A 15483-nucleotide genomic window follows, 5' to 3' on the forward strand; every position below is an offset into this window, starting at 1 on the left:
GCCAGCCCGGCTCCTCATTCATTGATTTACTGAAGAGCTGTTGAGTGTCTACTATCTCCAAGGCACCGTTTTAGTTCCCAGTAAACAAATACGGTGATAAACACTAGGAAGTCAGATGGACGTAAAGGTTGGAGAACATATAAACAGAGAAGGGGTGGTGAGGAGCAGGGACTCGGAGTCTTGAATCTGGTAGGCAGGAAATATCTCGCTGAGGACCTGCTGCCTGAGCCACGATGAGGAGGGCGGGATCTGAGCTCTGACATGTGGGGGTTCTGACTGCAGGCAGAAGGAGCAGCGTACCCAGGAACCCTGGGGCAGAAGAGTGTCTGGGGCTCACTTCGCACCACTTCCTCACCTGTGTGGACACCTCCTCCCTTGCACCTCTTCATCCCTGGGTTGATACAGGCAGTCGTCTTCTTTAGCTCCCTGGAAGACATTATACACCCACTTGTATATTTCTTGTCTTGTGTCCCAAAATGTTCCCTGATATTAGCTGAAAATGTCCTCTCTGAAGGGAGGCCGTTTATTCCCCTTGCCTATGGATAACTGCCCAGTGAGTGCTTCGGCCTCTCCTGCTGTCTTCCCAGCGTCTCCGTGTTCCCAGAGGCTATCGCAGCCTGATGGGGGAGGAGGAGCACCTCTGAAATACTCCCAGCTCAGACAGCTGCGAAGGGGCATGGGGTGCCAGTTATGTGCATTGCCTCATGCCCAAAGAAGAGGCGCTAATGACCTCTGTTCAGATACACAACCAACTGGCTTTCTGGCTTACCTTCCTTAGGGAGCAGACGGAATAGCGGGAGCTGCCGGACCACCAGGAATCCAAGGACCCCCAGTAAGTTCCTCAATGGCCAGGATCTGCCTTCAGCATGTGTTTGGAACTTCCCAGAAACACAGGTGTTTGCCAGTCGTGCCCTGGTCCTCCCTGGATCCCGTGGCCCACGTTCCAAGGGTCAGTTCACTGCTAGCCGACCATAGGAGGAGTTGCTTTCTGTTAGGACCCTGGTTACCTAGCCTGTAAATGAAAGGTTTGGATGAAATGACCTGGCCATCGACGGTCCTGAAATTCAGTTTACAAGCAGTTCACCCCGGCTAAAGGTTTAGCTCCACCTCTCTAGTCCTTTCTGGTGTGGTTTCTATTTGGAGCAGGCACAGGGGACTAGAAAGCCTGCAGCTGCTCCATTCTGAGCCTGTGGTGTGAGCGGCATGTCAGGCAGGAGTAGCCACGGTTATCCAGCTGTTCAGAAAACCCCGAGTGAAGTTAAGAGTGAAAATGGAAGTTGCAGGTTAGGATCCTAAAAACACACAGGTCGATTTGGTTGGAACCCAAGACTTTTATCTCAGAAACCAGCGTTAAATTCATTGCATGAAGCTGTGGGACCATTCTTGGTTTCAGCACCATAAAGCAAAGATGAACATTACTTTAGCAGACATTGTGTTTGTAGTCACTACATGCATAGTCTCTTGAAGGGATTTACAGTCCCCTAAAACCTCTTAATCTCATCTGATGGCTTCTTATCAATAGTAATCATTGTCTCTATTTTATAGATAAGGAAAGTGGGCATCAGAGAAATGCAGCTACCAATTCAGGGACACGTAGAGAGGAAGTGTCAGGGCCAGGTGCAGACCCCACTCTACGGAAATCTCAGGGTCGTGTTCTAGGTAGGACTATTGCTAGGAAGCAGGTCAGCTCTGCCCTGGTATCTCTAGGTTCTGGTGCCAGGAACACTTTAAGGGTCAGCCAGGAGAACTCCTCCTCCTCAGATGAGGAGACAAAGCAGACGGGGTGAGGTCACTCATCCAAGGTCATACAGAAAATTAATATCCAAGTTAGGAGTGAAGTCAGCTTGAAAATTCCCATTTCAGTGTTCTTTCTGTTACTCCATGCTGACCCCCTGTGTGGGATGGTGGATTAAGGGCAGGGGGATGTCAAGATTGAAAAGTAAGAGCCAGGTGCTTCTTTCTATGATTATCATCTGGCTGATCCTTTAGAAGCAGCCCGCCTAGAAGTTCCGGCTGAATAAAATATGAACCATACGGCAGGCAGCTTTTTATTGATTCTCAGACAGAAAAAGATTTCCCTGATAAAAACTAACTTACTGTTTGCCCGAGGAAAATAAGATTTGGGGCCTAGATATAAATCCTCGCATTCCTAGGAATTAAATGACATTAAATAAGACATTGATTCTGTCCTTGCAAGTTACGCCTGTGCTGGAAGCTGTCCACTGTCCTCATATTTCAACATAAACATCAAACCACAAAGCAGCTGAAGTTTTCTTGGCTCAAAGCAGAAACAAAATTAAACAAAAAATTTACCCAGGGAGAGAAATCTAAAACATTCCTATTGCATTTTGAATTAAAACATAAAACACTTGCCAATTTTTTTGACATAGAGGGAAGGCCCTCATTTTTATTTCTGTTCGCTTGAATAGAGTCACTTGTCATTGTGTTGTAGAATGAACATCCACCCATTTACTATTTGTTGTTTTTTTAAAAAGTAGTTTGGATATATAACAATACCTGTGAAGCAGTTTAAATGTAGGATCCTAGTTTGTTAGGACTTTTTGCTAATCTTTTATAGCTGTCTTCTGATGGCACAGCCATCAGCTATCTGTTTAGACAGTGAGTGTCTAACCTTTTCAAGTATTTTCAATGTCTTAATTTTCATAAAACGATCATTGTTTTTCTTCTTTCCATCTAAATTTAATTGGGTAATCTAGTGAAAAATTAAATTGCATAATTTCTATGGCATGCAACGAGTCATGAAAGTAGGCTTAGGAACAACCGTACTGACTCCTTATTGAGTCTTCAACTCACCTGATTGGAGCAAGAAGACCCTGAACAGTGGATATTTTAGTCTTGTGGGCCATGTGGTCTCTGGTGCATATATTCAGCTCTGCCATAATAAGGTGAAATCAGCCACAGACAACGGGTAAACTAAGGGGTGAGACTGTGTCCTGATAAAACTTGGTGCAAGCAGGCTGAGAGCCAGAGCTTGCTGACTCTTGCCCTAGATCCCCAGTGTTTACATAGTAAGGTCTCTGGAATAACAAGCATCCAGGGAGGTATCTGGGAAGCTCTGTTATCTCTATTTAAAAATACCTAATGTGATTGAATATTTGGCCCAAGTTGACAAAAAACCCACTTTATTTGTGAATGTGTTTGCAGGTGTTGTAATGCAGGGAGGGGGTGAAATTTTTTTGTTTGCTTTGTGAATATTTTACATTGGTGTAAGTGACAGTGTCTCTGGATAATCTCAAATATCATGCAACTTAAGTTTACAGAGATGTTTACAAGTTATTGTCAATTCCAAATGTGGAATGTGATTAGAGTGTAAAACCTGACATCAGTGTCTTACTGAAAAGGAAAAGCAATGACAGGAGATTCAGAAGTTATGAGGACTTCTAAAACACTGGGTGATATAAATAAGCCCACTGGGATAAAAATGTTAACACTGATTACCCCATCTGGTTGACTGTGGTGTGTGTTTTTGGTGACTAAAACGGAAAGGAAGTATTAATTAAGGCAGCTTGGTAAACAGAATCCTTCAAACTCAATTTCATAGAGGAAAAGGGATCCTGAACACTACCATGGATGGTAAACAGTTGGGGAACCTCTGGATCAGAGGGCGGCAGTAACAAAACCATCTGTTGTCTGTGTCCCCGGCCAGTTCTTCTCTTGTCCTGCATCCTGGAAGCCCTGCAGGTGCTGTGTTCCCCTAAGCCTCTTCCCACTGTGCCTTCCAAGCCCTAATTCCCCCCGAGTCTATGTAATAAGGCCAAAGTGAGTCACAGTCTGCACACCAGCTGTGTGATTGTGCCCTGCCGAGGGCACCTCCCTGCCCCGGAGAAGCAGCTCCTGGAAAGGAACAAGGCGGATGAGATCCAGGCAGAAGCGTCTGATGCTCCTCACTGAGGACTCCTTCCAGACTACGAAGGTGATTCTGGGTGAGATCACTCACCTCCAGAAAAGCCAGCCCGAGAAATTTAATGGTGTTCTGTGTTTTGGATCTTTTAGGGGAAAGAGGGTCCCCCTGGCCCCCAAGGCCCATCTGGATTACCCGGCATCCCAGTAAGTGGCTTTTTATTTTAAATTGAGTTTCTCTACTACAAAAATATGCCAAGAAAATGATATTTCACCATTGTTAAAGCAAAGTGTGTTTACTAGGGGACTTTCTGGTACAATAGAAAATTAGAAAAAAAAATCACTAAGCAAAGTCAGTCCTAATCTAATTCTTTCTGTATGTATATATTTGTTGTTGTTTACTTATGTGAATAAAATTTTCATCTCTCTCTCTACACACACACACACACACACACACACACACACATTAACACACACATACACACATAACCCTGATAATGGTTTGTGATAATATAAACATTTTCTATTTTCCACACTGGTATTAACCACTCATAAATTTTACATACACTCTACCCAATAAATGTATGAAAATATATATGATTATTCTTTATTGCCTGATAAAACTTATAACTATTTAAAAAATCTACAGTAGATTATTTTACATGCATAGCACTTCCCTTACTTGTGTAGGACGGTGCCCAAAAGTGAAGTCTACTTGTCAGAGTGTAATAATATCTAAGGTTCTTGAACCATACTGCAAAACTGAAGTGAAGTGAAGTGAAAGTCACTCAGTCGTGTCCGACTCTCTGCGACCCCATGGACTGTAGCCTGCCAGGCTCCTCTGTCCATGAGATTCTCCAGACAAGAATGCTGGAGTGGGTAGCCACTCCCTTCTCCAACTCAGGGATTGAACCCCGGTCTCCCGCATTGCAGGCAGATTCTTCACCGTCTGAGCCACCAGGGAAGCTTGCTGCTCTGGACTTTTCAGCTTGACATCGGGTTGGCCAAAATGTTCGTTTGGGTTTTTCTGTAACATCTTACAGGAAAACTGGAATAAACCTCTTGGCCAACCCAATATATTTCTCAATAGGGTCAGACTCTCCAGTGTGTTAGTAGAAAGGCTGGTCCGGGGAGGTCACCTGCTGCCTTCTCATTGAGAACATGTCCTTGTGTGGCTCCAGGTCTGGAGTGTACCTGCTTCTGGCACCTCTCCTGGCCACAGGCCCCACCCACCGCCCTCCACTACGTGTCCTTCTGTTCCAGCTGTGCTGGCCTCGTACTGGCTTTAAGTTCCTAAGCACTCTGCATCCTCTCCTCTCCAGGCCACAGGACCTTTGCATGTGTGTCTGTATCCCCCGCGAATGCCCTCTTGTCACCTCTTTCACTAGTCGATGCCTTTGATCTTTCCCATCTCATCCCAGGCATCACTTCCCAGAAGTGCTGTCTGCCCCCCAGGCCAGGATAGGCTTAGTCTCTTTCCTTTTTTCTCAAGTGTCTGCCTCAGTGGGTATCACATCTTTATGTCATGGTTTGATCCGTGACAACCTCCCCCATTATTAATTGATTTGATTATTCAGCACACTCTAATTAGGCACCTACTAGTTGCTAGATCTGGGGACATAAAACAAGAGCGCCTGGTAGTCAATGGGTTGTGTTCTGGGCTCTGGAGTCTATGACACCAGGCTTTTTTTTGCTCCCCACACGTGCTGAGCATGTGGCAAATATCACTGAAATAAATATGTGTGTGAATGAACAGTTTTCGTGGAGCCCTTCCTCCTTGAATGTCTGATAAATGCCTCCACTGGTCAAGGAGGCATTTCCTGGGCATCGCCAGTGGGCCTCACTGCAGCCACGCAGCCCCGGAGATTAAGTCCCCTGACCTGGGTGCCCAGATCTTAAAAGACAGGCTGGGATGTGAAACCGCTGTTGGTATAAACTGCAACCATGTGGCCTAGTGTATCAGAGCAACTGGGGAATGTCTGATTTCATTCCAGCCATTGTAGAGGTAAGGAGAGACGATCTCAGTTTGAATTTTGTGCCCAAGTCTTATCATCAAAGTCCTGGGGTAACTGGAGAGGAAAGAAATGACCTTGGATATGATTCTGTGATTTAAAGGGATTCCTCCTTCCTCCTCTCTTGCCTCCCTTCTTTCCTTCCAGTTCTTAACTCATCTGCTCGTGGTTATTGGCAGATGGGAGCCAAGATTTTGACCTCCCTGGTGCGTCGTGAATTGAGCCCTGTTTTTCCCTCTGTGTCTCTTCAATTCTGTCCCTGTGAAATGCATCCTCAATCCACGGCCCTTCCTCCCGGCAACTCTACATTACTCTGCCTTCCTCTAACAAATAATCCTTATCTAGAAAACTCTTCCTCTCCCTTCTGCCCGGGCGATAGGAGTCATAATAGTTTCTGTGTGCTAATTGCAGGGCGGGCTGTGGACAAAGCGCTGTCCACGTGTTAACCCGCGTAGTCCTCGCCACAGCCCCGCTCCTCGGTTCGTGCCGAGGTCTCCAGCCTCCAGTCCCGGCCGCTGTCCTTGCTGTGCTAATCTCACCCTGTTCCTGGGCTTTTTCTGCTGTGCGTGGGTCTCTTGATCCTCCTGCCGGCCACTCCGTGCAGGGGGAGAAGCAGTTTCTGGAGTTAAACTCTTAGTTGAGAAAAGGACCTCCGGGCCTGCCCAGCTGGCTTGCCTGGTGTTACCACGGTTATGCCAGGGCCGGGGTCACTACGGGTTGTGGACGCACATGGAGCATTGGCTGGTGGCCCGGGTGGTCAGTAAACTTACGTTACCGTCCGCGGTGCTTCCCCCTGGTACCTGGGCACCGATGTTGCGGGCGCTGGTGAGGGTGCCGCGTGATGTCTGCATACCTGTCAGCATGGGAGCAGCTTCACTGCTGGCGTCGTTTGCCGTCGCTGGTTGGTTAAGCATCTCAGGTGCCAGCACTGATTCTGAGCCCCGTCGTGACTCTGCCAGGCAGATTTGTCATCTCTGTTTGGGAGAGGGGCCGCTGAGAGCTGAGAATGTCAGCACGTCTCCCAAGATCATACGCGTTGTTGGTGCAGGCGAGTTCTAACCTTGCCTGCTGTGACTCCGGGTCCCTCAGCCCTGCTGCCTGCTGCTTTCTTTCCCCAGAACTCACCCAGTCTAGGTAGCCCCGGATTGGAGCCTAAGTCTGTGTGATGTATCGTTGTCCTGATCTGCAGAGACCCCTGCAACCTCACAGTCTCTTAGAGAAACATGAAGCTAATGGTGATTGGATTGAGAGCAGCGGCTGGGCTGGAGGGGGTGGGGAGCAGGTGGGAGTCGTAGCTTGATTTCATGGAAAGAAATGTGACATGTTGGCGGCCTTCCTACGCCCAGACGTGGCCCTCTCAGGTCCCAGGAGTTCCTTGAATCCTCGGGGTCCTTGTCACCTTCATAAGAAGCCACATCCTCACCCCCTCATCGCTGTCATCAACACAGGAGGCCTGGAGATGAGCCTGTGGTGTCCTGAGTTAGAGAATGTCTAGGAGGGGCTTCTCTCCGTCCATGGCATTAAAAAATGATGCCAGTGAAATGTACTGCTTTCCCGCTGTGCGCCAGGCGCTGCCCAACAGAGAATCCAAGTCAGAAAGGTGGTGCTGGGGAGGAAACCTGGAAACGGAGCCGGTTCTGTCGGTCACGTGTACACCCGGCAAAAAAAAAAACCTCTGTCCTTCCCTCCCTCTTGGCGTCTGCAGCCAGATAACCAGTTTGAATTTCTCTTGCAGGGAGAAGAAGGCAAAGAGGGCAGAGATGGAAGACCAGGGCCCCCCGGAGAGCCGGTAAGGGACTCTGGTTTCTTATCACTTACACGTCAGAGCAGCCGTTTCAGAAACGACCACTCTGTGCCCGAAGCTTCCAGGACCCAGGCACAGTGAGAGTTCTCTTCTGTGCGTGTCTTCATTTTCTTTCCCCAAGAGCCCAGCAGGGTATTATCGTTTTAAATTTTGCTTATTGGTAAAATTAAATTAAAATATTTTATGCCAAAATTGCAACCACCCCCAGAAAAAGGAACTGGCTTTGGGTGCTGGCTCCACTCCGTGCAGGCTTGTGATCTGGTGTGAGTCAGAGTCTGCGCCAGGCTTCAGTCTCATTTCAGATAGGACGAGAATAATAGTAGCTACTCGCTGGAGTTGCTGAAGAATCAGATGAGGTGAGAAACTGGTTAAATGCATCAGGCTTCTTTAACTGCTAATCAATTTAGTGAGTTACTTTTCCCAAATGCCATAGTTTTAACTCCTGGTGAGGTTAGAACTGTGGAGCCTTTAGAACCGCTAAGTGGAATTACGTAAAAATCTCTACAGCAAGGTTTGTCTTCCAGCTGATTTGTCTGGTCATAACTATTATGATTCATTCTGCGTCTTATGTGACTCCCCAGAAGCATCTTCGTTATCACTTTTTACTCTTTGCCAGATGCTGAAAGCAGAATTCACTGCTGAGAGGAGAAAAGAGAGCCCAGGGCAGCGAGCAGAGTCCAAAGCTCATCTGAGCTGTTGAAGGCTGATGCCCACCCAGCAAAGCAGCCCCAGTGGGCAAGGGGCAGGTAGCCAGGCTGAGGACCTGGCCAGGGAGAGAGAAGGACAAATGTCGCCACTGTGGCCGACAGCTGCTGTGGGCACGCCGAGGGCTGGGGGTACCGAGCACCCCCTTACATTTTGTGGTGTAACCCCCAGAAAACCCCTGTGGGGTGTGGGTGTCATTATTGGTCCAGATGAGGAAACTGAGGCACAGAGCGGTTAAGTAGGCTGGCCGAGGCCACCCAGCTGGGAAAGGAAGCAGTTGGGACCCACACCCTGAAGGCTGACCCCAGCGTTTAATACCGCAGAGCAGGCAGGCAGCTTGTTTGCAGGAAGTGGCAATGCAGGAGACACGGGAGATGGGGGCCGATCCCTGGGTCAGGAAGATCCCCTGGAGGAGGAAATGGCAACCCACACCAGTATTCTTGCCTGGGAAATCCTACGGACAGAGGAGCCTGGCGGGCTACAGTGCCAGGAGTAGCAAGAAGTCGGACATGCCTGAGCGGCTAAGCTTGTACTGTCCCGAGCGGCTGTGACTGACAGCACCGGATGCGTGTGTGAGGCCCTCGGTCTTCATACATAAAGGTCTGTGCCAGGCGCTGGGCGTAGACGGCTAGGAGGCCACGTCTGCTCTGGGTCACCGCTGGCCAAGTCCGTCCATGGGACACAGGGCCGGCTCTGCTGGAAACAGGGGGTGCTCAGCGACTCCCCCCACGCCCTCCCCCCCACAGCACGCAGTCCAGAGCTCACTGGGCAGCTTCTGCTGGGATCTTCCGGTGGCCGTCCTGACGTTTATCACTCTGAGCTGCTTGGGAGGAAACTGGCAGAGGATGGGTGGCGTCAGAGATGTCCTCCGAGCAGACCAGGAGCCCAGGATGGGGGGCGGGGTCGGGGATGGGGAGCAGACCCCAGGAGCAGGCACCGAGTGAGGAGGGGAAACCAGGAGAGGAGAGCTGCTGGCAGCCGGTGAGCGGGCGGCCCAGTGGGCACCTCGGGTCCGCTCCCTGGAGGCCCGCTGAGAGCGGCATACATGCCTGCCCCCACTGTTGCCAAAGGACAGGAGGCTGGGCGTTTATCATCACCTTCAACTGCTTGGCTGGAGGAGCTCCAGGGGGCCTGGCCTCCCGTGCTCTTGGGCCCTCTGCACCCTCAGGGTCTGTGCACAGCTGTCTCCCTGAGCAGAGGCTGATGGACAGAGTGACAGGAGCCCCTCCAGGGGAGCCCGAGGTGGGGGTCCAGAAACCGCAGCATTGACTGCGGGTGGTGGCTGGTTGCTTTCCACTTTGCCCTGGTCCTTTAAATTCCTGTGTGCTGGGGGCACGGAGGAACACAGTGGATAGACAGACGGCGGATGCATGGATAGATAGATGGGTAGACAGGCAGCTGTTAAGAGTTGCCCATTGCATTATTTTTCATAGGAGGCACTGAGCATGAATTACAGTGGAGGATGAAGCTCAGAGACTCTGAGCCAGATGACCTGTGTTATAACCCCAGTTGTTTGACCCTGAGCAGGTTGCTTGACCTCCGTGTCGTGGAGTGCTGCCTGGGGGAGAATGGAGTGTCTCCTTCATGGGTTACAGTGAGGACTCATTGACACCACTGCGTGAAGCACTGGCTGTGCTGGTACCTAGGATACCCTCAGCTGTGGCTGGCGGTTGCGCTTTTCCTGCTACAGCTGGGCCCTGCTACAGCACAGGGCCATCAACAGGCCCCATGGAGGGGAGATGGTCCTGAGTGTACAGCTGAGAAACAGATCCAGGGAAGGCATGACCCCCAAGACCAGGGCTAGGCTTCGGGGAGCTGGGACAGAGAAGAAACCGGCTTAGAAATCAGACCTTGGTGCCACCTCCTCCTTCTCTCCGGAATTCTCACTCTAAACCCACGGCTGCTCTTCTGCCTCTCCTGTGCCACCTCTTGGACCCCATTGGGCCCTCAAGGTGGGCTGAGGGAGGATTTGGGGGTGGGTGGGCCTCCTGTGCCCATCTCCCCATCAACCACACGTGGCCTCTCACCCACTTTCCCTGCTCCCCCAACCCTCCCCTACCTCTCACCACTTTTATCTGGACTTCAGCATCCACTGGCCTGTGTTCATTGCTCTGTTCTCTCCAGGGCCGTACAAGACTGCTGGGAGGGGAGACTCTTGAATAGCAGGGTGTCCCAGTTACTTGCATAGAGTTAGGAGGAGGTAGGATGGGGATGGGGTGAGTCAGGTGCAGGCCTGCCTGTCGCAGACACTGCTGCTGGGGTGAAGAGAGTATCCTTTCGGCTGCTGCTGGGATTCAGTCTGGCTCTGCTGTTTATTAACTCAGTGAAACTATAATTTTGAGCCTCAGTGTCCCCTTCTGTAAGATGCAGTTGTTAGTAGGTGCCTTGCGGTGGTTTTGTGAGTAGTATAAAGCTACTTCTGGCTTGGGTGTCTACATAATTTCTCATCCACACCAGAACAATCTGGAGAATTAAATAGGGGCACTGTGAATGGGTGTCTTAGAGATGAACCTTGTGTACCCAGCCAGCACCGTCCCAGGAAGACCAAGAACCTAATAGGCTGGACTACACAGTGCTGTTCTGTATGGACTGAAGTGGACCACGGTGCCGGAGGGTAGGATTGGCAGGTGCAGAGACTGGCTGGTGGAAATGTGAAGCCTGGGTAACCAAGAATAGGAAGATCCTGAAAATATTGTCCTCAAATTTTTCTTTTCTTCTTTATCCTCAGGGTAAAACAGGAGAGCCAGGTCTGCCAGGACCAGAGGGTGCCCGCGGTCCCCCTGTAAGTGCTTAGAGTGTGTGTGTGTGTGTGTGTGTGTGTGTGTGTTATCCACAGTGGAATAAAGCCACCAGCCAGTTGCCTGTGTCACTGTGGGTCGGGTTCTCTGAAACCGCCCAGCCGTGAATTCCAGAAGTACCTCCCTTCCAAGACACTGGTACTTACATGCAGTAAATCCAGTCACTTCCCATGCCATTGCTGTAAAATTTATTTTCCCACTTGCAACCATTGTCACGATGTTGTTACTCTAAATTTCCTTTGTTCTTATCCCATTTATTATATTTTTAATAGGCTTTCTCTGGATGACAGACCCTAAAAATGAGTCTTAATTTTCATTCTGAAACCTTTCCACAGCTGAAGTATTTTTCTTCAATTAGAAGTGTAACTCATTTTCACTGCATAATGATAACAAATGATGATGGTCAGAAGAAGAATAAGAAAAGTAATGTTATAGAGAAGAAAATTGAGTTAACATAATTCTACAACACAGAAGTAATGCTGTTAATATTCTAGTATGAGTTTTAGTCTTCTATGTATGAAATCCAACATTTATATATCTAAATCTATACCTATCATTTATATATTTAGATCTATATCTAGCTGTTGAGCTATTTATTTTACACATAAATAAGCACAGACACTTTTTCTACAAAAATGAACTCTGTGTATTTTAGGTTTCTTGGGTTGTTTCTTTTTTTTGCTAAATGCTTTACTTCTTTATGATCTCAAAGTTGTTTACACAGTTCCTTAGATTTTCTTTTGGGAAAATGTAATTTTCAGTGAAAATCTTAAAATCCAATTATCTAGGTATAATTTTGCCAGATAGCAGATTGCCAGAAATCGCCTACTGGCAAGAAGTAGGAGATGAAAATGCTAGTTCTATTTCCTTAATTTGCTTCTCTGTTAAAAAAAAAATCAATAACTCACCTGGCTAGTATTCAATAAGGAGATAAAACAAAAAAAAGTACTTTCCTTTTTCCTAAATCTCCCTGCTTTTCACCTGATTGCACCAGGAGAAGAAACCCAGGCCCGCACAATATCACCTCTTTGGAGGATTAAAACACAGAATTAGTTATTATTATTTTTTTTTTGAGGTTGTTACTGGCTTATTGGTGGAGAAAGAATGACAGCCCACTCCAGTATTCTTGCCTGGAGAATCCCATGAACAGAGGAGCCTGCTGGCTACAGCCCATGGGGTCCCAAAGAGTTGGACACGACTTAGAGATTAACTAAACTCACCGCCACCACTGGTTTATTGGAAGGAGGGGTTTCTTTGTTTCTTTGTTTTTTCGACCAAGAAGATCCATTTGCTGGGAATTGTGTTGGGGCAAGGCCCGTTTCTCAACTGAGAGTTGTAATGACTCTGACTTCAGTGCAGGGATAGAGGTTAGAGACCCAGGCAGGTGATGAAAGACCTGCCTCCTCTGGCTGGCACTGCGTGAGTCAGAGACGTGTAAGCTTTGAGACAGACAGACCTGGGCTCAGCTTTTGCTTTGCCATTTAATAACTCTGTGACCTGGGTCAGGGGCCCTTTCTCAACCTGCTTCTTCTCCTGTGAAATGGGCATCAGAGCAGTTCCCACTTCTGCAGGGTGGTTGTGAGTACTAAAGGAATTTCCCCGCCACGTGTCAGGTGCGTTGCCTGTGGCTTCCGTTACTGGGTGCTTTTGTCCATGATTGTTTGGGAGGAGAACAACCAGGGTCCCTGGCTCCGAGCATGGCTGGATTTGGGACTCTAGTGAGTATCCCAGGACCCAGGGAAAGGGAACTGGCCTATTTTGAACAGTGGAGAGCACGGTTTACCTCTTTCTCAATCCTGAACGACAACCCTGCAGAAGTAGATTCACCCTCACTTGATAGATACAGACACTGAATCCCAAGAAAGAGACGTAAAGCTCCCAAGGCCCGCAGCTAGAGAGTGGGGCCCCAGACCAGGCTCATTTTCTGACCTGGCTCCGTCACGCTTGCTAGCATAGAACACCCCTTTCTGCCGATCTCTGGCAGAACTCTGCCGGGTGGGTATTTTTATTATCCTCATTCCTTAGATGGTGATGTCAGGACTCCAGGGGGTCAGCTGACTTTTCCGAGGTCACAGGATTAAAACTGGAGTCAAATCTGAGGGAGTGCGTCTTCAGAGAACACGTTTCCAAGATGACAGCCATAACCACACAATGGCGGGCCCCACAGGTCAGGGCTCTCATCTAATGGCTGAGCCTGAGGGTTGGTCTTCTCCCCAGAAGGGCCTTCACTTGCTCTTGAAAACAGGAGATTAAAGGAGATAAGGGCTTCCTTGGGGGCTCAGACGGTAAAGAGTCCATCTGCAATGCAGGAGACCTGGGTTTGATCCCTGGGTCGGGAAGACCCCTACACATACCCGGCGGGGGCTTGCCGCCTCCTCCTGCTCCTGTCCACCCCATGGAGTCCACCTGGTCCCGCGTTACCAGCCTGCTCCCTGGTGGGATAACGTCATCCTTTTTCTTCTAGGGCTTCAAGGGACACACAGGTGACTCTGGCCCGTCTGGCCCCCGGGTAAGTGGACATGTCGTCAGGCAGTCCCCCTGCACCTGAGCGGGCGCTTCTAGATGCAAGACTCCTGGGCCCTAGAGGGACGGACAGAGCTGTGTCCCGAGAGAGCACAGAGGCAGCCACTGGAAGCATCGTCCCTCCCTGGTTAAGTGTTTCTAGACTTTTCTCCAGGGGCCTCACACTGATGTCCAACCAGTTTGACCAGATCAGCCTGGAGTCCGGTGCGGTCACTGCTGGCCGGAGGATGGCGGTGGTTTTCCTGAGGTCCCAGAGCTTGTGTGTGGACACCTCCAGCTTATTCCAGCTGGGAAACCCCGGGTCCTGTCTTCCTGTGCTCCACCTTCCTCCGTCTCTTCTGAGTGCCCCAAACAGAAGGATCCCTTGCGGGGCGGGGTGGGGGTCCCCCAGTGAGGCCGCTGCTCTTTACAGTGAGGAGGAAGCCGAGGTGTAGGGAAGGGCCAGCGGGTCAGCATGTGCGGAGACGGAACCCCCAGCAGTTTGCCTGATCTGTCAGCTGGTGGTTCCCCGCAGCTCAGAGGGCTCGCAGCTGGCTTTGGGGGCACTGCAGACCCCACTTGAGGGCCAGAACCGGGGGGGAGCTGCTTTCGGGTGGGCGGTCCTCCTGGTCTTCCTCCCCACATGCTCCGAGGCATGGCGGCTGGGACACTGGCATTCCGCATTTCTCTCCATAACAGCAGCTGTTGTGTCTCTGCTTCTCCTTCTAGGGAGAGCCCGGCGCCACGGGGCCCCCTGGCCGGGAAGGTTCACCAGGAAAAGATGTGAGTGTGGGTGTCCGGTGGGGCCTGGCAGGGCCTGTGGGAGGAGGGGTGTAGATAGTTTAGACAAGGACCAGGAGACGCTTAGAACCTGGGCAGGGGGGTGGGTACCACGATGGAGGGAGTCACAGGTGAATTCTGGGAATCTCTTGGCAACGTCTGACCTGCCGGCACTGCGGGCCTCCTGAGCCCTCCCCGCAGGGCCATCCGATGTGTGTGGATGTGGCTCAGCCTCCCGGACGTGGGCGTTTGGTCAGGAGCACCGGCTCACGGTCCTGAGGTCCCAGCTGACCCCGTGCCCAGCCCCTGGCGCCCTTCAGGACCTGGCTTTAACCCCTGGTGATGTGTCCCCCAACCCTGGCTCTTGACGTGCATTGTCATCTCAGCTGATCTGTGGTCATGAGATGCTGGAGCTGGAAAGGATCTAGCTCTTCTTGTGCTTTTCGTTAGCAGTGGGATCCATCCCACAAACCCACCGGCCTGCCCACCTGCAGGCAGATCAAGGCAGGGCAGCTGCATTGGCTGGAGCGAGGCCTCTCCCTGGCTCTGTCCCCGAAGGGTGCCTCTCGGTGCTGAAAGGCAGGTTGAGAGTCCTGGGCTCACTGACCCCTCTCGCTCCAGTTCATAGGGGAGGGCGTGAGGGAAGCCCCCCGGGCAGGGGGTGGAGGGTTCGGCTCGCCCAGCAGGTCAGGGTGCAGCGGGGACAGACTCCGGGGCCCACTCATGTTGTGAGTGCCTGCCTCCCTCCCTCTCAGCTCTCTCTTTTCATTTAAAGCCCCCATTTTTTTTAGGGTATTGTACAGTCTAATTTGTGTAGAAGTATGGCCAAGCTTCTGTCTTTCTCATTTATAATATGAGGAGATTTACACCCCGATTAGGAGGCTGCCGGGAAGGCTGTGTGGGAAGTGGTGGCGAATCTTCGCTGCTCGGCACCCTGGAAGCTTCTGTAGACCTTTCAGTGGCATTTTTCTTACTGTGGAGACTGAGGCAGGAGTGGCCACGGGTGACTGACCAGCAACTC

The 15483-nt window shown here is 50.3% G+C and overlaps 1 protein-coding gene across 1 annotated transcript in view; it reads left to right on the forward strand.

Annotated features, from left to right (window-relative positions):
* COL22A1 (collagen type XXII alpha 1 chain) overlaps positions 1 to 15483 on the forward strand; it is a 197156-nt gene that overhangs the window by 166394 nt on the left and 15279 nt on the right. Inside the window, exons 48-53 of the mRNA XM_061123137.1 lie at positions 779 to 832; positions 4015 to 4068; positions 7609 to 7662; positions 11111 to 11164; positions 13645 to 13689; positions 14412 to 14465. Of these exons, the coding sequence (XP_060979120.1) occupies positions 779 to 832; positions 4015 to 4068; positions 7609 to 7662; positions 11111 to 11164; positions 13645 to 13689; positions 14412 to 14465 (315 nt within the window). The remainder of the gene's footprint in view (positions 1 to 778; positions 833 to 4014; positions 4069 to 7608; positions 7663 to 11110; positions 11165 to 13644; positions 13690 to 14411; positions 14466 to 15483) is intronic.

The sequence above is a fragment of the Dama dama genome, chromosome 21 (genome assembly GCF_033118175.1).
Source record: "Dama dama isolate Ldn47 chromosome 21, ASM3311817v1, whole genome shotgun sequence".
NCBI lineage: Eukaryota > Metazoa > Chordata > Mammalia > Artiodactyla > Cervidae > Dama > Dama dama.